This window comes from Dendropsophus ebraccatus, chromosome 3, assembly GCF_027789765.1.
Source record: "Dendropsophus ebraccatus isolate aDenEbr1 chromosome 3, aDenEbr1.pat, whole genome shotgun sequence".
NCBI lineage: Eukaryota > Metazoa > Chordata > Amphibia > Anura > Hylidae > Dendropsophus > Dendropsophus ebraccatus.
The window spans coordinates 23,054,163-23,079,827 of record NC_091456.1 but is presented as its reverse complement, the minus strand read 5'-3'; the positions used below and the strand labels follow the sequence as shown (position 1 = coordinate 23,079,827).

Here is a 25,665-nt window from a genome sequence, read left to right as displayed (position 1 = left end):
CTGGCACCAGTTGATTTGAAAAGATTTATTTATTTTTTTTTTTCTGCCAGAGTACCCCTTTAAACCATTCTGATATGGTTTGTATTCATCCTATACCATGCTAGGTAGATAATACATTGTAGGTCTTATAATGACCCATTTATGGCTATAGAGATCTTTCTGCTGCAGAAGGCACTGAATAGACGATGGTACGTTACTATATACAATATCCATATGAATTACATTGTACCACCAATGTGAAAAATTATCGTAATTCATGGACATTAAAAAGATCTATACTAAAATATTATACGCTGGACCCACAGTACATATGTATCTCTATTATACTTATTAATGTCTGGATTACCCACTGTATACACGAGGCGACTGTACTCAATATAATAATAAGGTCATTATTATAGGCTTAAAAAAATATAAAACTATAAAAGCTCTTCCACAGACAAATAAAACAGGGAATGCATACTAAACCTTGTTAACCCCTTCACTTCTGTTGTAACAAACTGCAATGCTGTTTGTCTTTTGGTTCTTAAAGGTTGTAGGTAAAGATGAAACCAGAAATTTGAGGGGGGGGGGGGGGGGGGGGGGGGAATGTCTTCAGGAACTAGAGGCACTGGAGTACAGGAGATTGTAGTGATTGAATGGACCCTTTGGCACCCCTGAAGATCCCACTAAGTTGGGATCCATGGCTAGTAGTTTGAAGTCTCAGTCGGTCTTCCACACTTTGTTCAGCACCTTCACCACTTCATCATAGATAATGAAGACTATAGCCACGTCGAGACACACACGTCCTAGACGAGGGACGGTCCCCTTGTAAAACCTGCAAGATGAGTTAGATTGACCATTAAGGTATTACCAGAACAATATGTTGAAAATAGGGCAAAATAGATATATAATAATATGTATATAGGCTGGGTTCACACCACGTATAACACCGGCTGTTCTGTGACATGGCCAGGTCACAGAACGGCCGGTGTTACTGAAGATCATCACGGCTGGTACTGCAGTAGCGGACGGATGATCTTCATTTCTGCTGAATTTGGATGCAGATGAACCCATGTGCGCCTGCATCCCAATTCACCGCTGCACACAATGGAGCGTGCAGCCAGAGCCGCACACTCCATTGTGTGAACTAACATGTCAGTTTTTCAGGCGGCCAGGTGAAATTCCGGCCAGAGCGTATACTTTGTGTATACTCTCCGGCCCGGATTCCATTCATTCACGTAAAACGTATGTTTTGTATAAATTACGGTCGTTGTTGCAATTTGCAACAACGGCCGTGATTTATGCAAAACATATGTTGTGTGAACATAGCCTTATAATATAAGGGAGGGGGGTAATAAAGACATCATGAAAAATGAGAAGAAATAGCTTAAGTATATATGTAGAAAATTGAAACTTACGCTCGGGGCCCCTCGTATTTGAGGATTTTATAGGCACAATCCCATGTACTCTTGTATTTATGCGCTTCTAATCCCTGCAATGAAAACCATGCATAGTATTCTCACAGATATTTACTAACACAAATGTCCTGTTACGGTACACTGCTTGGATCTTGCTAGGGTGCTGGCACCCTGACACACATTATGTATCAATAGAGAATGCTTAAAGGGTTTTTTTTCGAGATATTTAATACTTGTGGATCCTGCCAGGACCACAGGGGTCATGTTAGTAATGTATACTTACCTGTTCCGCTCTCCTGCAGCTGCTGGATCTCGGGCCACGCGTTCTCTGTACTGTTTCTGGAACATCCGGTGATGTTTTGCCCCCTTCGGAAATGGCCAGTCAGCATAGACAGTATAGGATTTAGGCCGACCCACCATTTCTGGAGGGAGCGGGACAGGTAAGTATACATTTCTGACATAACCCCTGCAACCCTGGCAGGATCCCCAAATACCAAATAGTTATATTAATATTATTAACGTGAGGCACTAGGGACTGGACACGTTGTTAAGTTATTATATAGGTTTAGCGTTTGTTCACATTACCTGCATTCTGGTCTTGATCACATCCAGGGGTGTGTTGCCAAACACACTGGCAGCTCCAGCAATTGCTCCAAATACACCAGTAATAAGAGGGTTCATTGGTTTGTTAGGGTTGTCACCTGTCAAAGACAAAAACCCGTCAGGAGACCTGTCTGCAGAAGTCATATCAGGTCTTGTCAATCATTACATGATATCCCCCTGGATGCCAAATGTAAAATATTACAATATATTATCATAGTATATGACCTGCTACCTATCTACAATAAATACTAGCTAACAGAACAAGTGGACATCATTATGGCTGCACATAGGTCTCTGCGGCTCCATTCATAACCAAGGAGCTGGGGCGCTGATCTAGAGACCTCCTCCCCCACCCCCGGGACCCCTGCCATCCTTATGGACAAGTTTATATCGGAAAACTTTAATAAAATTATCAGCAGTGGTCACAGTGAGGAACTTAAGGTCCTCATACCCTGGCTCTGGCTTTGGATTATCTCTCCCAGAACAAAGGGGTCAGGTGGTGACTTTCCATCCTGCCTGACCCCTATCTTCATCAACATCATCTGTCAGTGTTCGGTTGGGGGAGCTAAAACTAACAATTCCTTCTATACATATAATTGTCTATTCAGTCTCCTTTCCCCAGTTCTAAGCTGCAGCTTTTTGCTGAAGATACAGAAAACTGTGTGAGCTTTTATTTTCCATCTACCCCTTCTTCCCCCTCCCTTCTGAGACGACTGATATAAACAAGTCCCTATCTGCAACTTTGTAATGCCTGGAGGATTAATCACAGTGAGTTAATCAGCAACTTAACCTCAGATAAACCCTCCCAGCATTATAAAAAAGTTACAAAGTTTACAGATAAAGCCTGCCAGGGACTTGTTTACATCAGCTATCTTGGAAAGGAGGGGGAGACAGAGAGAAAAGCTCACACACAGTTTTTTGTGTCTTCAGCGAAAAGAGGCCGCTCAGAACTGGGTGAAGGAGACTAAATAGATAATAACGCATGCAATGAATTGTTAGTCCCGTCATGGGCAGCAACATATCAAAAGTTATGTTTGAGTGGAATACCCCTTTAATTTATGTCATCCAGTAAGGGAAATTCAAAAGAGTGATAGGACACAGCCAAATATTTCTGTGGTAAAAAAGCTGAAGTTAAAATCCATCAACCTTTAACATATATAAAACTTGTAGAACATGGATCCCAGATCCCCTCTGGTTGCCCAATATGCAGTATCACTTCACAAGCGAAACTACTTGCGTCTGTAATCTATAGAAAAGTTCCATTTGTTAAAGGTGTCCCTGTCATTTTAGAAAAAAAAAACTTCTGACATGTCATAGAGACATGGTAATGGGTTTTTTTCAAAGTCTGGGAGCGCCCCCGCCATGATCAGTAGATGGAGTGAGGGAGGAGAGCTCAGTGTATATATAGGCTTTCTATACAATCCATTTCCTGCAGCAAGGAGAAAGCCAAGCACCTTTCCCCACTCGTTCTTGTGATCGGTGGAGGGCCTCAGCATCCAGACTCAAAACTTTTGACACATTAAACTTCCTTTTCAATGACCGTGACACTTTTAAAGCTTACATACTTTGTTAGTTTCTGGTGGAAACAAACATTTGAAACCACAAAACAATTCAACTATTTCAGGCAAACTGTTCAAGAACATTTTTCTAGACAATAGTTAGTAATTTGTTTGTTAAAGGGGTACTCCGGTGAAAAAAAAATCAACTAGTGTCAGAAAATTATAAAAAATTGAAAATTTAAAAAAAAAAACCAACAACAACTCAAGTCTTCCAATACGTATCAGCTGCTGTATGCCCTGCAGAAAGTGGTGTATTCTTTCCAGTCTGACACAGTGCTCTCTGCTGCCACCTCTGTCCATAGCAGTAGCTAATCCCCATAGAAAACCTTGCCTGCTCATGGACTAATCTTGGACCAAGAGGTGGCAACAGAGAGCACTGTTTCAGACTAGAAAGCATATACCACTTCCTGCAGGACATACATTACCTCATAAGTACTGGAAGACTGGAGATTTATTAACAGAAGTAATTTCCAAATTTGTATAACTTTCTAACATCAGTTGATTTAATTGCCCCCCCCCCCCCCCCCCCCCGCTGAAGTTCCCCTTTAAATATGTTTGGGCATAAACCTCTGAAAACTCTAAGCAGACGAACCCTCACAAATGTACTGTATATGTAGATCATGTAGCTGGATGCAGCATGCTTTATGGGGTTAAAGCTGTAGCCAAGCTATAGTTATGTATATACTACTATACAACATATCTACAAATTGAACATAAATAGCTTGTTAACCTAAGGAACTAAGGAAAAAGTAAGTGAACCCTTTTATAATTCCAGGATTTCTGCACAGATTATTGATAAAATTTAATTGTGATCTAAGTCACAAACATAGACAAAGAAAAATCTAGCTGAACTAAAAACACAGACATGATCCATGTTCTTTTTATGTTTCTTCGGTATATTAAGTAAACATGTACAGTGCAGGGAGGCAAATAAAGTTACCTTTGTGTTGAATTGGCAAAAGTTGTTTCAATAAGGAGATGAGATTAGGAGACTGAGTTTACATAGAGATGAGCTCTCTAGAGCCAAATGCATAGTCATGCTAAGCGGCCCTTCTGTAAAAAGGCTGGTTACTGAGAACCATACCTCAGTGCAAGTAACTTTCAGAGGTCCTCAGAACATGCGTTTTAGAAACACATGAAGCTGGAAAAGGCTACAAAAGCACTGCTAAACACCAACAATAGTAAAATTGTCAGATTTCAGCTGTTTTTTTTTTTTTTTCCCCTGCACGGTGGATGTTTACTCAGCGTGGTCAATGAGAACATGAAAAGAACAACTGTTTGTACACATCATTTACCTCTATACCAATTCCGTAATGAGGTCATCACAAAGAAGCGGATAGCCTGGTTAGAGCCTTGCTTGAGGACTGTAGCTGTGAGACCTTGATATGTCCCTTTTATACCTAGGAAGCAAACAGAACGGTTATCTAACAAGTAGAGAAGGAATGCTTCAATCTACAACCATACTGTCTCTTACAAGGATCCTGGGAGTCTGGGGCCCGGAGCAAAGCTTTCCCATGCTAGGGTTTACACTTATATCCTGATTGTACTGACAGCGCCCCCATATGTACTGACAATGTCCCTCCAGTCTAGGTATACAACAGTTTCTATCTGGTTTAAATAGTTTGCTAAGGATGTATTGTCAGTAAAAATGTCATTTGATACATACACATTGCTGTGTGCATTCCTTATATTTTACAGATCTTACAGGCAGGCAGGAGGGTGTGGGAACCTAATTAACGATGTATACTTACCAGTCCTCATGTCTCTGTAGCGCCTCCTCCCTGATGGCCGCTGGCTGTCACTTTTGGCTGGGATCCAGGTATGTTGTATATACCCAGCTCTTCCAGCTGCAGTGTCACAGCCCGGCTGAGCTATTGCCCCTCAGTCAGTGAGTGGAGCAGTGTCCCCCCCCCCAGTCACTGATTGGCTGAGCGGGCCGGGTATGTGACGTTGCAGGTAGAAGAGCTGAAGGAGGCCGGCGGCTGTCAGCTGGACCCAGGAGCAGCGTGAGGATAGGAAAGTATACTTTGTTTATTATGATCCTGCACCCCTCTGCCTTTCTGCTTTTTTCTTTTTTTATGGGACTTTTCCTTTGAACATTTATGGCTGATACATACACAAATAGCACCATTTGATCATGTTGGTAGTGTCAGTCTGTCATGGTCTGTAAATCCTGATAGAGTGGGTCATTTATATGTCAGGATTCATACAGGTACTTCTGTCTGCTTAAAGGGGCATTCCGCTCAAACATAACTTACCATATATTGCTGCCCATGGTGAGAAAATAACAGCCTATTCTTACCTTTTCACGCTCCTCTGGTGTCATCCAACAGCATTTTCGGGTCCTGGCAATTCTCCTCCATTTCTACTTCCAAGAATTGTCTCGGGGTGACAGCCCGCTTAGCAAATCTCTGGCCGTGGTGCTGCCCCTGCTTGGTCAGTGCTTGGCTGAAAGGGCTGTCACTCCCAAACGGGTCTGTCTCGAAGGGACCCGAACACCGGGGGAGCGCGGAAAGGTGAGAATAGGCTGTTTGTTATTTTCTCATCATGGGCAGCAATATATGAAAAGTTATGAAAAATAGTCAGCACTCACCAGTGAGATGTTTTAGTGTTCAGTTTATTCCATCTTAGTATATAGCAGAGAAGGGGAGACAGAGGATGCAAGTGCCTTCCCTGGGACTGTTGTTTCACGCAGAGGTGTGTAACTGCTGTCTAAGGGAACGCACCTGCACCCTCTGCTATGTCCTAACATGGAATAAACTGAACACTGAAGCATCTAACTGGTGAGTGCTGACTATTTTTCCCTTCACTTCATATACTGGACTTTTTGCTCGTGTTGGACCCTCTTCTTCACACTACTGTTGTTTTGAGTGGTGTTGCCTCCTTTTTTCTCTGTATAATATGTAAAATTATGTTTGAGCAGAATACCCCTTTAAGATATAGATTAAAAGAGAACCGCAAATAATTCTATATATTTTTTTAAAAATGCAGATACCTGCAGGCAGCTTCAATATTAGGGACACATACTGATATATAGTATTAAATCTAATCTGTGCTGACAGAAAGAAATGAAGGCCAATACCTTGTTCACGTACAATCTCCCTCACTCCATGGAAAAATCCTCTGTATTTTGGGTTCGGGGAGCATTGGTCGTGAATAAACTTTACCTAAAGCGACAGAAAATGATGCTTAATGCTGATGCATTCACAAGTGTCTCGCTAGAACATTCCATGGTAGGATCATAGACATTTTCGAGTTTGGTAAAAGATACTTAGTTTACACATCACTATAACAAGGACTGTTAACATGCAATGTCCAGCAGGAGAAGCACGGGGTGGTGCCCCTTTAAATTCTTCTGCAGGCATAGTGCTGATCTTATGCAGGCACCATCTAAGCTTACTGCCTGGGTGCCAATTTAAAAGGACTGAAGCTTGGTTTTTATAAATGGTGAAAAACACAGTGAATGGCGCCCACTGATCATACATTGATGACAGAAATAACCTACATAAAAAGTTGTAGTACTGATATTTAAAGGAAACTGCGGTCCAAAAATTATTTTACATCAACTGGTTTTAGAAAGTTATACAAATTCGGATTTTGCTTCTATTTAAAAATCTCCAGTCTTCCAGTACTTATCAGCTGCTGTATGTCCTGCAGGAAGTGGTGTATTCTTTCCAGTCTCTCTGCTGCCACCTCTGTCCGTAACAGGAACTATCCACAGCAGTAGAGGTTTTCTATGGGGATTTGCTCCTGCTCTTGACATGGACAGAGGTGGCAGCAGAGAGCACGGTGTCAGACTGGAAAGAATACACCACTTCCTGCAGGACATACAGAAGTTGATAAGTAGTGGAAGACTTGAGATTTTTAAATAGAAGTAATTTACAAATCTTTATAACTTTCTGACACCTTTTGATAAAAAAAAAAAATTGCTAGAGTTCCCCTTTAGGGTACATTCACACTTACCGGATCCGCAGCTTATTTTCTGCTGCGGATCCGCAGCAGATTTCATTTAAATAACTGAACACAGCATCAAATCTGCACCATCAAATCTGCTGCGGATCTGCTGCAGATCTGCTATGGATCCTGTAGGTGTGAACGCACCCTTAAGATGTCATTCAGTACATTACTGCTTGCTCCATTCAGAGAATACACAACGCCTAGTAATTTGATTTTCCGCCTTTGCCTTGTTTTACTATCTGAGTCTAGTAATAGATCCCTAGGGAGATCGGTTTCCCAATTAAACTCAATATAATGAACCAGACATCACCGGACATTACATTAGTCTACACAAAAATGTCTGTGTTCACATACAATATATATATATATATATAATAAAATTTCCAGATTACCACTTCATCACATACCCTCACATATAAAGAAAATTAGGCTAGATAAGGATTGGGCGTTCAGGAAGATGACACCTATCCTTGCTCATGTAGGCAGGCATCTCAACTATGAGCACAAAAATCACACACCCTTTGAGACGTTACAGATCAGTGTTGAAAACATAGTGTAATTCCTCCCTATGAACACTAGATGGCGTCAGAATACAATATACACAACTACGGTACTGACATCTCCAGTATGAAATGAGGAAATGTTGCAATGTTCAAACCTATTTACTACATAACAAGGAAGTATTCACGAAGGGTCGCAATGTGCGCACAAATAGGGGGCACCCCTGCCGTGGTTTGTGGTTATAAAGAAAGAACCAGTTACAAAACATTTTACTACTGTAGAACTATAAGTAAAACTGAACAGAAGTGCTAGAGAAATGAGAGAATAACTGCCCATAGCAACAAATCAAACCCCAGCTTTCAGTTTTTTCCCTAAATAATAGCTACAGCCATATTAGCGGCTATGGGCTCCTGCCATGTTTAACTGTAGATTATACATGCCCTTTTCATTGCTGTGGTTCTCCCCATTAAGGTTAGTGGGGGCATGTCAGCAGTCAATGTACTAACTGATAATCTTTACTCCTCTTCTTCGGCATGTCACATCCCAACAGCATATGCTGTACGCTGCCGGTATATCCTGTGCATTGGGGGTAGATCATGCGGATGGACCCATTGCTGTCATAGGGAAATAAAAGGAACAATATCCATTTTGTACATAGAGATAAATATAGTAACATGAGAAATAATCCAGCGCAGATAATCTATTAAAACGTTAGGAGAACTCTAGTGAACATCCTGAATCTGCAAGGGGTGGTCGGAGCATAATAAAGAACTTAAGGTGCGTTTACACGTAACTATTATTGTGCAAATTTGCGCGATAACGATCGAATTCAAACGATAATCGATCAAACGACGAACGAGAAATCGTTCATTTTTTACCCTACGTAAAATATGGGCTTAAGCGATCTTGAAAACGATCGCAATAAGGACTTTTCTTACGAATTTTCTAACAATTTATTTGTCTAAACGCTGATTGTTATAAAAACCAAATTGTTGCTTCAAAATCGTTAAACGATCGATTGGGCGAATTATCACTTTGTGTAAATGCAGCATAAGGGTACAAACACACACACCGTATATGCAGAGATACGCAGCAGATTAGATCTAAATAACTGAACACAGCATCAAATCTGCACCATCAAATCTGATGCAGATCTGCTGCGTATACGGTGTGTGTTTGTACCCTTACTCATACTTATCTGTCCCCTTGCCCCACCCCTGAATCACTGACTGGATGAATGGGAATGTCTGGGCCTGGTCGTGAGCTACAGGAGGCTGGCGGGGGTCCGTGAACTGTGGCATGGGAAATGGGTAAGTATGACTTCTTTATTTTACCATATCCACCACCCACCCCTGGATTTTTCCCACCGAAGTTCTCCTTTAATGTTTTTTTCAATCCATTTAAAAACATACAGACAAACAGGAGGCTTAAAATTAACTAACTAAGTTGCCATGTGGACCTGAGACGTGTAATTTTAAACCTCCTGTTTGTCGGTATGCTCCTATATAGATTGAATAAGACATTAAGGGGGATAGTTATTAAACATGGTGTAAAGTGAAACTGGCTCAGTTGCCCCTAGCAACCAATCAGATTCCGCTTTTCATTTTCCAAAGAGTCTGTGAGGAATGAAAGGTGGAATCTGATTGGTTGCTAGGGGCAACTGAGCCAGTTTCACTTTACACCATATTTGATAAATCTTCTTCTAAAATTTGACCCAATTATTTGCGCTGGATGACATCTTTCACTTTGTACATTGGACCTTGTCCTGCATCTAAACTGCCTGGGTGAGCGCCATTCATTATTATATATAGCTACGTCTGGTTAGAGTAGAGAATTGAAGAAGAGACTTCCTATCACACGTACAGAGCTATAGATGAGCTCACCTTAACAGTTTCCATAGGACAAACCACCACAATGGCCTCAGCCACACCGGCCCCCAGTCCACACACTAAACTGCGCTTACTATCCAGCTTCCCATGGGCGTCTCGCATCTGGTTACTCAGGAACTCAAACATCCCGAACCTGCGGGAGAAGAAACAGCAATGACGAGCCTTAGGGGATGTTCACACTGAGGAATTTCAAGCTTAATCCGAGCTTAATTTTACACATATTCCTCTTGAAATTTCACCTATAAATATGTCCAGAGCAATGTTCCATTGAGCTCAGTGGGATTTCCGCTCTATTGTCCACGCAGTGGAATTTATGCTCTGTTTCTGCCCAAAGAATTGACAAGTCAATTCTTTGGGCGGATTCCGCTAGAGAGATCCCATAGTAATCAATGGGACTTTGAATTTTCCGCTTTCTGCTCGAAGTCGGTGCAAATTCCGCCAGAGCTGAAGAAGAGTAATTTTAAGCAGAAAACTTCCCTCTTCAATTCCTTGCCTATTCTTCAGTGTCAACTTATCCTAAATGTATATGTACCAAGAGTAAACCATTGAGAGGGACGTGCAGAACATCATTATAAAAGTGATGTTATATATAAACATTTATTACTGTCTTTGCACTATTTTTGAGCAGTTTTTGACAGTTTTGAAAATGTTTACTCGGAGGAGGTGTGGTTTAAGTTAGCTACTTTATTAATCAGATTTATCACGTATGTTTTATTTATTTTTTTTGCGCACAAAAAAAAAATTGCAGCAGTTCTCCAGTCAGACCCTAGCGTTGTTGTTTAACCTAGCTGGGTTCAAACTATATTTTTGCAATTCTTTTTTGATGGAAAAACAGATGCATTTGCGTGCATACGTTTTGATCCGTTTTTTTTTTTTATTGACTTCTGTTATAAAAAACGGATCAAAACGCACCTTTTTTTTTTTTTTTTTTTTTTTAAACCTACACAAAAATGTAGCCGACCACATTTTTGTTTACATTAAAAAAAAAAGGATGCGCTTTGATCCATCTTTTTTATAATAGAAGTCAATAGAAAAACAGATCAAAACAGATGCACGCAAATGCATCCGTTTTTTCATCCCTTTATCCCAAAACATAGTGTGTTTTAGCCCAAAAAATAAAAGCCACAAAAAAATAGTGTTTTTCTCCTAACAGTAAATTTTGCACATGGGCCGGACAGTTTTGCACAGCAAGTGGAAGCGCAGTGCAAAAATTATTGTGATTCATAATAAATGTCACCAATAATGTTACCTGAAGGCAGAATAGTGACAGTGATATTTACCTTACAGCCGCCTTTGGAATGGAACCATAGAGTAGAGAACTGAGCCCCCGGTATAGCCCCTTCACCCCATGACCCTGCACGGTCTGCCTCACACAGTCAGCTGAAAAGAGAAACCGTATGATCGAAACCAAGTTAGAATGTGACAAACACCTAGTAATACCACCAGAAAGGCGTCCAGCCACTCTCACCAGTGATGCGTTTCATTATTAACCCCCAACATACACGTCACTACTCACCTATCCCCCGGTATCTCGGCGGGTTAGCCTTCTCATCCAGCTGTAGCTGTGTCTTGACATATTCTGTAGGGAATGTGATGCAGATCTCTATTCCACCAGCAATACCTCCTACAGGGAACAGACGATACAGACACTTATAGCACCATAGATAGTTATAGCACCATAGACAGTTATAGCACCATTATACCATAGATATAGCACCATTCATACCATAGACAGTCATAGCACCATTACACCAGATAGTTATAGCACCATTATACCATAGACAATCATAGCACCATTATTCCATAAATAGTTATAGCACCATTATACCATACAGTCATAGCACCATTATTCCATAGACAATCATAGCACCATTATACCATAGACAGTTATAGCACCATTATACCATAGATAGTTATTGCACCATAGACAGTTATAGCACCATTATACCATAGACAGTTATAGCACCATTATACCATAGACAATCATAGCACCATTATTCCATAGATAGTTATAGCACCATTATACCATAGATAGTTATTGCACCATAGACAGTTATAGCACCATTATACCATAGACAATCATAGCACCATTATTCCATAGATAGTTATAGCACCATTATACCATAGATAGTTATTGCACCATAGACAGTTATAGCACCATTATACCATAGATAGTTATTGCACCATAGACAGTTATAGCACCATTATACCATAGATAGTTACACCATAGATAATTATATCACCATTATACTATAGACAGTTATATCACCATTATACCATAGACAGTCATAGCACCATTATTCCATAGATAGTTATTGCACCATAGACAGTTATATCACCATTATACCATAGACAGTTATAGCACCATTATACCATAGACAGTTATAGCACCCTTATACCATAGATAGTTATTGCACCATAGACAGTTATAGCACCATTATACCATAGATATAGCATCATTATACTTATTATATCATACATAGTTATAGCACCATTTATACGTATATTTCCTGATCAGTGTACAACCAGATGATTCTTATTTTTGATTAAAATAAAAATAAAAAATCTGGAGCCACATAAACCTCTCTCATAACAATAACTGAGTGGCAACACCTTAAAGGGATTACTGAGGATTAAAACATTCCAGAAACATCACCAATCTTGTAATCAGTTTGTGTGTTGTATTGTGAGTTTTAAGGAAGTGATTGGAGCCAAACTGTAATACCACACACAATCTGAGGCCAGGAGGGGCGATGTTTTTGGAATATAGACGTTATGCTTTGTAATCACTTTAAGGGCATCAGATAATAACCAAAGCATAGTAAAAGTAAATCCATGGATTATCTCCATGTGAATGGGACTGAAGTTGTATTCATACATGTCAATAACTGTTTTTCACCATACACATCAGTTTGTTATTCTCACACAAATGTAAAAATCCACATCAGCAAAGTCCATGTGTGAATTCCCACTAATATATATTTTTTTTTTTTCTGGAGTATCCCTTTAACTGTGAAAAAAGGCTCAGATTAATGAAAAATACGAACCACTGAACTAGATTACAGAATACATTAGGTATAGAAAATGTTGATGCATCTAAATGCGGGCCAAGGACAGATCTTGTGTACGTGAATGTTATGTCTGTGCCAGAGGCTATAAGAACTAAGTGTCTTACATCAGAATCCTAGGAAAAAGCTTTGTCCTTCTGTCTCTGCATCCTTGTTCTAAGAAATAAACCATTAACCTCTGTATTAGAAAGCAAATGCTTTAAGGCATAAGGAAGCTCTAAGTGCATCCACCGAACAATCCCCCAATCCGCCTTCACTTAGAGGCCCCCCCCCCTCCCTCATGTGCCCCATTGCATGCAGATCACATGGGTGACTGCACTGTGTTCTATACAGATACAGTGTACAGAGTATACGGCTGTGGCCATACTGTCAGAGGATAAGCATGAGTCAGCAGACCCCAGGAGGCAACGTGGTGATTGGAGACTGGAAACGACGCCTCTCTGCGGTGGGTGGGATAACAGGTCTGCAGACAGAGGCTGTCAACAAGTGAGTATATCCAGGTTTACAATACATATGTTGCTCAATGACAGCAAGAGCCGGGGCCTGATCCCATATATCCAGGACTACAATGCATATGCCGCTCAATGACAGTGAGAGTCGGGGCCTGATCCCATATATCCAGGATTACAATGCATATGCCGCTCAATGACAGTGAGAGCCGGGGCCTGATCCCATATATCCAGGACTACAATGCATATGCCGCTCAATGACAGTGAGAGCCGGGGCCTGATCCCATATATCCAGGACTACAATGCATATGCCGCTCAATGACAGTGAGAGCCGGGGCCTGATCCCATATATCCAGGATTACAATGCATATGCCGCTCAATGACAGCAAGAGCCGGGGCCTGATCCCATATATCCAGGACTACAATGCATATGCCGCTCAATGACAGTGAGAGCCGGGGCCTGATCCCATATATCCAGGACTACAATGCATATGCCGCTCAATGACAGTGAGAGCCGGGGCCTGATCCCATATATCCAGGACTACAATGCATATGCCGCTCAATGACAGTGAGAGCCGGGGCCTGATCCCATATATCCAGGACTACAATGCATATGCCGCTCAATGACAGTGAGAGCCGGGGCCTGATCCCATATATCCAGGATTACAATGCATATGCCGCTCAATGACAATGACAGCCGGGGCCTGATCCCATATATCCAGGATTACAATGCATATGCTGCTCAATGACAGCGACAGCCGGGGCCTGATCCCATATATACAGAATTACAATGCATATGCTGCTCAATGACAGCGAGAACAGGGGCCTGATCCCATATATCCAGAATTACAATGCATATGCTGCTCAATGACAGCGACAGCCGGGGCCTGATCCCATATATCCAGAATTACAATGCATATGCTGCTCAATGACAGCGACAGCCGGGGCCTGATCCCATATATCCAGAATCAGGCTATGTTCAAACCTTGTAAGAGACCGGCCGTTCTGTGACCCAGCCGGGTCACAGAACAGCCGGTCTTAGAAAAAAACATCCCAGCCAGTACTGCAGCACCGCCTGGATGATCTTCAGCGCTGCGGAGTTGTGATGCGGGCCCATCCGTGCGCACCCACATCAGAACTCCCCACTGCACACAATGGAACATGCGGCCAGAGCCGCACGCTCCATAGTGTGCACTGACAGGGTTCTCTGCGCTCGCTATTTATTGAATAGTGGCCGCAGAAAACTGACATGTTGCTTTCTCGCGGCGCCGCTAGGGATCCCGGTCGGAGTGTAAACTGCGTATACACTCAGGCCGGGATTCCTTCAGCACAACGTAAGTTCTGTACTAACCACTTACTGATTACTGATTACTGTTGTGTGAACATGGCCTTACAATGCATATGCTGCTCAATGACAGCGAGAGCCGGGGCCTCAGGGGGTACCATAAAAATACAGACCTGAAATGCCTCTGATAAAGCTGTCATTTGTTAACTTTATATTCCTACAAAGAACAAGTTCTTTCCATATAAATATGACATATTGATATATAAATATAACAAGCCTTGAGATATACACTCCACTGGCAGCAGCTTGTCTCCCAAGAGAACAAAAGATCAGGTGTTTTGAAGTCCAAGATGCCTGCTCCTTCTTTCACCAGACATCTGATATAGAAGCAGTGCTGTGTAATGTTGAGCTAGCATATTCGGTCGGGCATAGAGCTTGGTCAAACATTGGTCAAGCCCCTCATATTGCCGGCATACTGCCGGAGTTCTAATGTTACTTGCAGAAACTGATTATATTTTTTTCCTTCAAATTTTTGGATATTTTGTTTAAAAAAACCTTCTTTCAAGGGATGAAATATGCAAACATTTGAAACAAATGGGAGTAGATTAACCATGCACCCTCAGCTCTGCCGAGCAGGAGGCACCTGTTTAAAGGGGGAACTCCAGCAAAAGTTTTTTTTCTTTAGAATCAAAGTTATACCTATTTGTAAATTACTTCTATTTAAAAATTGTAAGTTTTCCAGTACTTATCAGCTGTTGTATGTCCTGCAGGAAATGTATTATTTCTAGTCTGACACTGTGCTCTCTGCTGCCACCTCTGTCAGTAGCAGAAACTCTCCAAAGCAGGAGAAGTTTTCTATGGGGGTTTTCTACTGTTCTGGACACTTCCTGACATGGACAGAGGTGGCAGCAGAGAGCACTGTGTCAGACTGAAAATAGTACACCACTTCCTGCAGGACATACAGCAGCTGATAAGTACTGTAAGACTGGAGATTTTTAAATAGAAGTAAATTACAAATCTATATAACTTTCTGACCTCAATTGACTTAAAATAAATAAATAAAAATCACCACAATACCCCTTTAAAAGCTTGAGTCTCCCATTGATTTCAAGAGGGTTTGTTACTCGAGTCAAGCACTCGAGCATTAAAAACTGCTCGACTCAAGTAAAAAGCCCTTTAATACTAGTGCTGAGACACCCCAAGACACACAAGATGGTCGGCCTGTGAAGTAGACAACACAGATTATGACAATGCAGCGGAAACACAGCCCGAGCGGACAGTATCCAAGTAGATTCACAGCTGAGTGCAACTGTGCTAGTGGTGTTCCAGAACTGCAAAGCTGGTCACTGCCACCCATCACACCTCTATAGAGGTAAATAATATAATTTTAGTTCCCCGTAGTTACCACTAGAGGGAGCTAGGTGAAGACAGATTTACTAGGAAGTTGTAAGGAATCTAAACAGATGTGGCCAAAAATGTAAGTGAGCTGGAATAACGGGAGTCTGATGTCAGAGGGGACAGTAAGAAGCGGGCGAGCACATAAGAGAGCTAGGATAAAACGGGGAGGAATGGGGGAAACGGCGTGACTCCTGTGCAGTGGATATTACTACACGATAAGGACGGTTATTCTGGAGAAATGCTCCTGCCATTACAGTAATGCCAGAAGAGATTTGCCTGGTTCAGCCACAGAGGAATGCTAAAAATCTGCAAATGCAGCATCGCAACACAAAGACTCACTGATCACCATGCTGCAGAGTAATGATCTAGTCTGGGGGCCGCTGCATTGTTTCCTCCCAGCAAGCACAGAGCTACAACACGTACCACCGCTTCATGTGTTCATAGTGAAAAACACTGCTATTGTGAACACAGCTGTAAATCCTGCGGCTAAATGCGACAAAACACCTAACAAGCGTCGCATCACAGCCAAAAAGCAACCATGAATTATGTAAAGCAGTGGTTCGCCCTTAAAATACCTAACCTGGATTTGGGGGTTGTTCTATGTGAAGCTTCACCCATTACATGAAGATACATTAAAGCGTATCTGTCACAAAAAATGTACATTTAAGTTTTTTACGTTAAATCAACATTATACATACAGACAAACTGTGCTCCAGGCTCCCACTGTGCTGATATTTGGTGCCGTGTGGCAGGAGAGCTGACCATACAATGCAAGCACCTCCAGGATTTTCTGCAACTAAATGTGGATGCGCAGCAGCAGTAAAGGGAGACACTTATTGGCCAAACTGTGCTTTATGCTCCCTCCTTGCTGATATTTGGTCTTTTCTCTGTTCAAAAAAACAGACCAAACACAGGAAGTCCCGGTCCTTTGCACGCTTACACAAAGACACCGGATGATCATGCAGCTGAGGGCAAATGACTTAGGCTAATTATATTAGCTCTGCAGCTTACCAGGAGACAATGCTCTTTGTTTTGCAACAATTCAGTCAGTATAATGCCACTGTGTGGTTACAGAGGTTTTGGTGCTGTGTGTCAGGAGAGCTGACCATACAATGCAAGCACCTCCAGGATTCTCTGCTACTGAATGTGGATGTGCAGCAGCTGTACCCATGCGTAGTGAAGGAAGACACCTAGTGGCCATGTATATAATGTTGATTTAAACATAGAAAAGCATAAAGAGCGTATTGCAATCATACAGTGAAACTAAAAACTTCTTAGGAACCTCTATGCAGCTATGAATTCATGACGGGGTACACCTGTAACTTCCTGACAGCACATAATGCCCAGTGAATGTGTGTACTAGAAGGGCTCATGTAAACAGTATAAGGGTATGTTCACTCTAGGCAAATTCGGCGGGAATCCGCGGTGGAGCTTTCCCACCTGCCTTAGTGTTAAAAAGCGTGTCTGTGGGGGGGCTCATGCGCCTTGGCTCTCCCTGAGCCCTCCCACAGATACACTGTTTGACACTATAAGGCAGGTGGGAGAGCTCTGCCGCAGATTTCCGCCGAATTTGCTCAGTGTGAACATACCCATAAGCAGTAATAGGGCAGCAGTAGACTTGCATAGGTCCTCTACTATATACGATGATTTTTTTTATAAATCCTGTACAAACAAACTGACAAACTGTTACAGGTTCCACTGGATTTCTGACTGTTGCCCAGAATACCCCTTTAATTTCTGCCTCTCAAACACACACGCAACCAGCTGCAGCCATAGCACACACGCAGCCAGCTGCAGCCATAGCGCGCGCACATACACACACAACCAGCTGCAGCCATAGCACACACACACAGCCTGCTGCAGCCATAGAATGCACGCACACACACAGCCTTCTGCAGCCATAGCGCGCGCGCACACACACACACACACACACAGCCTTCTGCAGTCATAGCACACTAAAGCAAAACACACAGGGGGAGATTTATTAAAGGGTGTAAAATTTAGACTGGTGCAAACTGCCCACAGCAACCAATCACAGCTCAGCTTTCCTTTCAGCACTGCCTAAAGCTGAGCTGTGATTGGTTGCTGTGGGCAGTTTGCACCAGTCTAAATTTTACACCCTTTGATAAATCTTCTCCTGGAGAGAAAACACCACACTGAGGACAGAGGTTACTGCTACACTACTTATGTCTTCTCCTCCTCCTCTATATTACACTGGATATCTTCATATTACACTGCTGCTCATATACAGTCATCCAGCATCCAGGAAGAGACCAGCACAGATCTCCCCCCACACAATGGACTCTTCCAGCTCAGAATCAACCTGCCAAATAGTGACCACCAACCTCCCTAATCTAATAGGGCCAGTGCTTTATTACTGATATACGGAGGAAACTAAATGTATGTGAGAGAGGGTTATTCTGGTCTTTTTTTTTTTTTTTTTAAGCTGGGGTCTGAACATTTTTTTTTTTTACTCCAACCTAAACTAGCTCCGACGCAGACTCCACCGCCCTGGTTATCAGGTCTTTAGGGCACTGCTATGTGATCATCCTCTCATGTACAATTCTCATTGTGCATTTTATCTCATGTTAAATGGAAATCTCAAATTACAAAGAGCAGGAGACAAGTATGAGCACAGTCTGTTACTGGTTTTACTGCCTCTTCTTCCTCTCTCCTCCAGCCCTGGGTCCAGACTTTCTTGTTTTAAACACCCTTTAAATCCCAGAGCAGTGTCATTAGAAAACCAAGGAGACTTTTGTGACTTATTCTTAGGAAATCTCAGGTTGCCCAATAAATAAGCATAATATTTACTAAGACGCAGACGCGACCCCAGTCAAGGCCCGACATCCCTACAATATGGCTGCTGCACCTCAGCATTAGCGGAAGGATAGTCAGTTACATGGAGTAACTGGAGCTGTGGAGCCACCAAATAAAAATCATAATTTTATCATTTTAACTTTTCAACCATTTTGAAGGATTCGCTGTACTAGAACTGAGTTAATGTAAAAAAAAAAAAAAAAAAAAACATCTAAAGGTGATCTAAAACTTTTGACTGGTAGTGTATATAGGTATTGTTACCAGAGAGATTACTTCCTGGTCCTGGTCCTTCTGAGACAGAGGTCACGTGATCTCTGTTTCTTCTATTGCTTGCCAAGCTGTATGTAACACCTCATATGTAACCTGGCCAAGGGCTGGGAAACAAAAGCCTCTCCTGAGTACTATAGGGGACAGGAGACACTGTTGTTTCCTCTCACTCTCTGTCTATCTTTATAGATAGACAAAAATATAGATATTGGGGGAGATTTATCAAACAAGTGTAAAGTAGAATTGGCTCAGTTGCCCCTGGCAATCAATCAGATTCTACTTTTCATTCCTCACAGATTCTTTGAAAAATGAAATGGAATCTGATTGGTTGCTAGGGGCAACTGAGCTAATTCTACTTAACACCATTGTGCTAACTGCGCAAAGCAGAAGCAGATCGACCCAATGGTGGGCAGGTACTACAAGACAGGGGTGGGTACCCAGCAGTTGGATTTGAGCTGCAATGCATGCCGGGAGATGTAGTTTCCTGGCCAAGTACCATGATGTAAAACTGGGATCATTTGTAACAGATTGAATCTGGGGCCAGGAGCAGCATAGACAAGTGGGAAAGGTGCAAAACACCCTGTAAGTGCACCTATATCCTTTCTGTGCATTTTATTTTTTTTTATGGGATCGCTAGAGTTCTCCTTTAAGGATATTGAAGTATTCTCTATATACCTTGTCAACCAGATAGTGTTACTTATTTCTTTACAGTATACAGCAGCACATGCAATAAAGGATTGGACGATATTTCATCATTTTATTGGTTACATAGTTAGATCTATATACTGGTGTAGCACAGAGTTGTCACCTCAACATGTTTGATCCGTATCTGTATGTACTTCTGTATGTGTCAATAAAAATCATCTTCCGTCTGTCTACAGTCAGGGACTTCGTTGTGTGGGTAAGGCTAGGTTCACATCACCATTTTGCTATCCATTTAATGTATCCTCTCTATGAAAAAAAATTATGCTGTTGTATACCATCTGTTTTCCATTGACTTACATTATAAAAAAAAAAAAAAAACTGATCAAAATAGATCCATTTTTTTTTACATTTTGAAACATACACAAAAATATGGTTCACCACGTTTTTCTGTACGTTTTCCAAACGGATACAGTGAGACAGATTGCAAAATCGTGATGTGAACCTAACCTTAGTATGATATGTTAGTATGGGTCAGGATAAAAAAAAAGAAAAAATGGTGTTTGGACTCGCACATAGGCTGCATTCACACATTCCGTGAAGTTGTCCTTGCTCACGGATCCATGCGTACGGACAATTTTACAGCCCATTGCTTTCTATTGGCCTATTCAGATGTTCCGTGATATCACGGATCCGTGCCGTTAAAAAATAGGACATGTCATTACTCGGAACGGATGCACGGAAAGGATTCCCTATAGAAATCAATGAGATCCGTGTTTGTTCGTGAAAAACACGGATGTGATGTAACAAATGTAATTTAAAACAGATCTGTGAAAAAAAACGGACACGGATGCAAAACTGACTGTTTTGCACGGATCACGGAGGTAGCTAGCAGACCACAATCCCGGACCAGGAAAAACACTGAACGTGTGAATGCAGCCTAATGTTACATGGAGTTTGATCTATGGTATGATACAAGGAAACTATATCTTGTTTACCAAACTGGTTTATAGACTTCAGATGAGGAATATGGAGCTTCTCCAACCGGGCCAGTCTAGTCCAAATCTGCAGGCTGAACTCTGGTGCACACACTGGTACAGAAGAATGTGTTTGCCATAAAAGCAGTAAAGTGACCTATTACCTGTAACTCAGAGGAGAATGTGAGAAGGTAGAGGAACGCTGCCAATTCTGCACAATGGAAGCCGCTGGTTGTGACACAAGTGGGGACGGCCGGAGCGGTGTCAGACAATGGCTGAAGAGCTTGCCATCAGTACGTTACCCATCACCGCCTTTCTGCTCATTGCTCCGTTTTTATAAATGAAAATTATTTCTCTAAATTGTCAACGTTTTGTAAAAAGCTGCAGCGATATTATAGAAATATTATTATAGACAGGTAATCCGAGCTGTATGACAATAGAGACACTATAGTGATGTCCGCTTCATTATAATGAGCTTAATGGGGAAACCATTCTCCCTAGGGATCTATTACTAAAATCTAATTACTGGACGGTGTGTATTCTCTGAAAGCCAAGAGTTATAGGCTGAGTGGTATCTTAAAGGGGAACTCTGGCAAAAAAATTTTACCTTTCAAACCAACTGCTGTCAGAAAGTTATATAGATTTTTAATTTAATTCTATTTAAAGGGAAGCTGTCACGCGGTGTGCCAGGGCAGAGCCCACCCGACCCCCGGGGAGCCCTGGATAATTACTCTTTCCTGGAAGTCCCACTCCTGGACCCGGTCCCGGGACGAAGATATCGCCGTCGGAAGCAGAGCGTGCGCTGTATGCTAATTACCAGAAGTGAGTACAACGTCCATAGAAAATGACTGGAGCACACGCATGGCTTCCAACGGTGATATCTCCGTACCGGGTCCAGGAGTGGGACTTCCAGGAAAGAGTAAATATCCAGTGCTAAACTGGGGGGTCAGCCAGGGTTCTGGCTCGGCACACCGCGTGACAGGTTCTCTTTAAAAACTTCAAGTTTTCCAGTACTTATCAGCTGCTGGATGTCCTGCTCTCTCCAGTCTGACACAGTGCTCTCTGGTGCCATCTCTGTCCAGACCAGGAGAGGTTTTCTATGGGGATTTGCTACTGCTCTGGACAGAGGTAGCAGCAGAGAGCACTGTGTCAGACTGGAGAGAATACACTACTTTCAGGACATACAGCAGCTGCTAAGTGTATTCTCTCCAGTCTGAGACAGTGCTCTCTGCTGCCACCTCTGTCCCTGTCAGGAACTGTCCAGAGCAGTAGCAAATCCCCATATAAAACATCTCCTTCTCTCCAAACTGGAAGGAATACACCACTTCCTGCAGGACATACAGCAGCTGATAAGTGCTGGAAGACTTGAGAATTTTTAATGGCACTTTCTGACAAGAGTTGATTAAAAGAATTATACACACCTATCCTATATAGATAACCTGTCTCTGTCTATACGAAGTAATCATATATGCAGACTGGGCCCACTCAGCAGGTCTCCCTACAATGGACGTGTATTTATGGGTGCTTGAACACTTGTCGCTGACTAACTACAAGTACAATCCCCTTTGGCCTACATTGTATTTCCCCTCTACCCTGCTCTTTGCTGGAACGACTTGTTTTGCTGCCTTTCTTCATTACCCAGGGAGCAAAGGTGAAAGTACAAAGTATCTAATCTAAGTGCCAGCGGCTAGTCAGCAGCCTGAGGGACTGACAGGTCGCAGCCCATAGGCTTGTCATAGTTGGGAGGGGATCTGCTGACATTAAAGGGGTTGTTCACCCCACAAAAATCAGCTGTTCCCAGCAAGTGCCTGAGATTTGTAGTTAAAAAAAAATCTCAAGCCTTCCAGTACTTATCAGCTGCTGTATGTTCTGCAGGAATCAATGTATTCTTTCCAGTCTGACTACTCTCTTCTGCAACCAGTGTCCATGTCACCATCTGAGGACTGGCCGCAGGAGTCCAGGAAGAGGACAGCTATGGGGCAGCAGAGAAAGCATTAGGCTGGGGGTTGAGCGCCATGGTTAGGACTGGGCAGAGATCTCTCTATTATTGCTCCATATAACGTTCTGTGAGTCACGGTATAGAATCTGATTAACCTCCTTAATCTTTATTAATTGATAAAGACGACGATGGAGATGTATAGTAATTGTCCTTTATGTAGACAATAGAAAAGCAGATGAAGCTGGCGAAACTGCGCCAAATTTATCATGATTCACGCCGTATCATAGATCTGGTACATCTTGTTATACATGTTCCTTACCTACCTAGTTATGCTGTATATCACTGTACACATCAAGTGCTCAAGTGCCACACACCCTCTCTTTGTTATAAATATATATATATATATATATATATAAAAATATATATATATATATATATATATATATATATTAAATAATATATATTTTTTTTAATTCTGGTGGATTCTGAGATATATATATATATATATATATATATATATATATAGAGAGAGAGAGATAGATAGATATATATATATATACATATACATGTGCACTGCAAATTTGATGCCATGTTCAGTTTATTTATATTGATTTACACATCAAATGCACATAGATTATACTACACTGTCAATATACCCTTGTTGTTATACACAGAATTCTTGCCGGGATGCAGATGGAGACGGGTCCAGGCAGTGATCCAGGGCCCTATTCCACAGGACGATTATCGTTTGCATAATCGCTAACGATAAACGATCCAAACGACCCCTATTGCGAAAGATCTGAAATCGCCCATTTACATGGAACGGTAATCGTTACTTATTATCGTTCTTGCGGTCGTCTTGTCGTCGCTATTGCCTTAGTCACTACTGAGAACGACCGAACGACGTCTTATTCAATGCGAACAAGCAATGATAAAAATAGGTCCAGGTCTTATTGAACGATCAACGATTTCTCGTTCGGTCGTTAATCGTTAACTGCTATTCAACCGAACGATTATCGTTTAGATTCGAACGACTTAACGATAATCAGAACGATAATCGTCCGGTGGAATAGGGCCCTAAAGGTCCCCAAACACACTACACCTGTGCTGCCCAACCCTACTGACTTCCAGTGGCTGCCTGATGTGTTTAGAGCATTAATACTCACTGGACATGAGATGTTGGGAGAAAGAAGGATCTGACAGGTTAGATATGGTGCCTCTGTGTGTATGGGGGATTGGGGAGATACAGGTAACAGCTGGGTACATGGGTTCTTTCAAATCAACAGGTGTAAAAAAAAGTTTATACTTTTTATAGTTTATTATTAATTTGTAATTTATTTCTACTAAAAAAAAACAAAAAAAAAAAAAAACAACTCCTCCAGTACTTATCAGCTGCTGTATGTCCTGCAGGAAGTGGTGTATTCTTTCCAGTCTGACACAGTGCTCTCTGCTGCCACCTCTGTCCATGTCAGGAACTGTCCAGAGCAGCAGCAAATCCCCATAGAAAACTTCTGTTCTGGACAGTTGCTGACATGGACAGAGGTGGCAGCAGAGAGCACTGTGTCAGACTGGAAAGAATACACCACTTCCTGCAGGGCATACAGCAGCTGATAAGTACTAGAAAAGTGGAGATTTTTAAATATAAGTCTATATAAACAAGTTGATTTGAAGAAAAAAAATAATGCTGGAGTACCCCTTTAACTATTTCATATGGAACACCCCCCCATGCGTTTTTATTGACATCAGTGCGACTTCACCACCCTCATTACTGTCTGTCACTTATTGACTGTCTACAATTGTTCCCGAGTGTCTATATCGCGATACTACAACTCCTAGTAAACAACCTGTTGTGCCAGTGGGCAGTGCCCCAGCGATCCTGACCGCTTCATTCATCTGCCCCTGTACACACTGCGATCCCGGGGATCCGTCCTGCGTTACCTGGCAACGTGTCCGCTCTTCCCCATCACCCAGTGCTGCCAGCTGAGCACATCCCCGCAGCACCTGTCACCCGCAGCAGCAGCCCGCACCCCACTAACCTGCTAGGATGGCTTTGCCCGGGTGGGTGAGCTTGGCACCTCCGGCCGGTGCGGCGGCTGCCAGACTCCTGACAGCGAATGGGCTGGAGCCCGGCAGGACCCGGAGGGGTGACACATGGGCAGGCGGCTTGGAGCACATGCTGGTGATGATGCCAGGAGGAGCGGGCAGGGAGGCAGAGCTGGCGATGCCAGGAGGGGAGGTAGTGCTGGGACCTGGGGCTCAGCACGGGGGTGACACTGGTTCCGGCAGCCGCCGTGTCCGGGATCCGGGGAGGGGGAGGCGCTGCCGGTTCTGCCTCCCGCCCTGGGCCGCGCCCCGTCCTGCGTGGAAAACATAGAGGACCGCCCTGAGGGGAGGATAACACGAGTATACAGAGAGAAGAATCCTTATATACAGTGTGTATGCTATATACAGGGTGGGTGGCTGGGGGTGTCAGGGATCCCTCACAGTCCTGGATATTGCTGTACACTGTATATGGTCCTGTATATAGCTATATAGACTGTATATAGTCCTGTATATAGCTATATAGACTGTATATAGTCCTGTATATAGCTATATAGACTGTATATAGTCCTGTATATAGCTATATAGACTGTATATAGTCCTGTATATAGCTATATAGACTGTATACAGTCCTGTATATAGCTATATAGACTGTATACAGTCCTGTATATAGCTATATAGACTGTATACAGTCCTGTATATAGCTATATAGACTGTATACAGTCCTGTATATAGCTATATAGACTGTATACAGTCCTGTATATAGCTATATAGACTGTATACAGTCCTGTATATAGCTATAGACTGTATATAGTCCTGTATATAGCTATATAGACTATATAGTCCTGTATATAGCTATATAGACTGTATATAG

General features: G+C 42.3%; 1 protein-coding gene across 1 annotated transcript; it reads right to left on the bottom strand.

Moving 5' to 3' along the window:
* Positions 1 to 573: 573 nt before the first annotated feature.
* Positions 574 to 25,071, bottom strand: SLC25A1 (solute carrier family 25 member 1). Its single transcript, XM_069961118.1, has 9 exons — positions 24,788 to 25,071; positions 11,426 to 11,533; positions 11,190 to 11,289; positions 9,904 to 10,042; positions 6,645 to 6,729; positions 4,858 to 4,962; positions 1,986 to 2,101; positions 1,401 to 1,474; positions 574 to 817 (listed from the first exon to the last, which is right to left on the bottom strand). Exons 1-9 carry the CDS (start codon positions 24,924 to 24,926, stop codon positions 703 to 705), a joined length of 981 nt encoding a protein of 326 aa, XP_069817219.1. The 5' UTR covers positions 24,927 to 25,071; the 3' UTR covers positions 574 to 702.
* Positions 25,072 to 25,665: the final 594 nt, after the last annotated feature.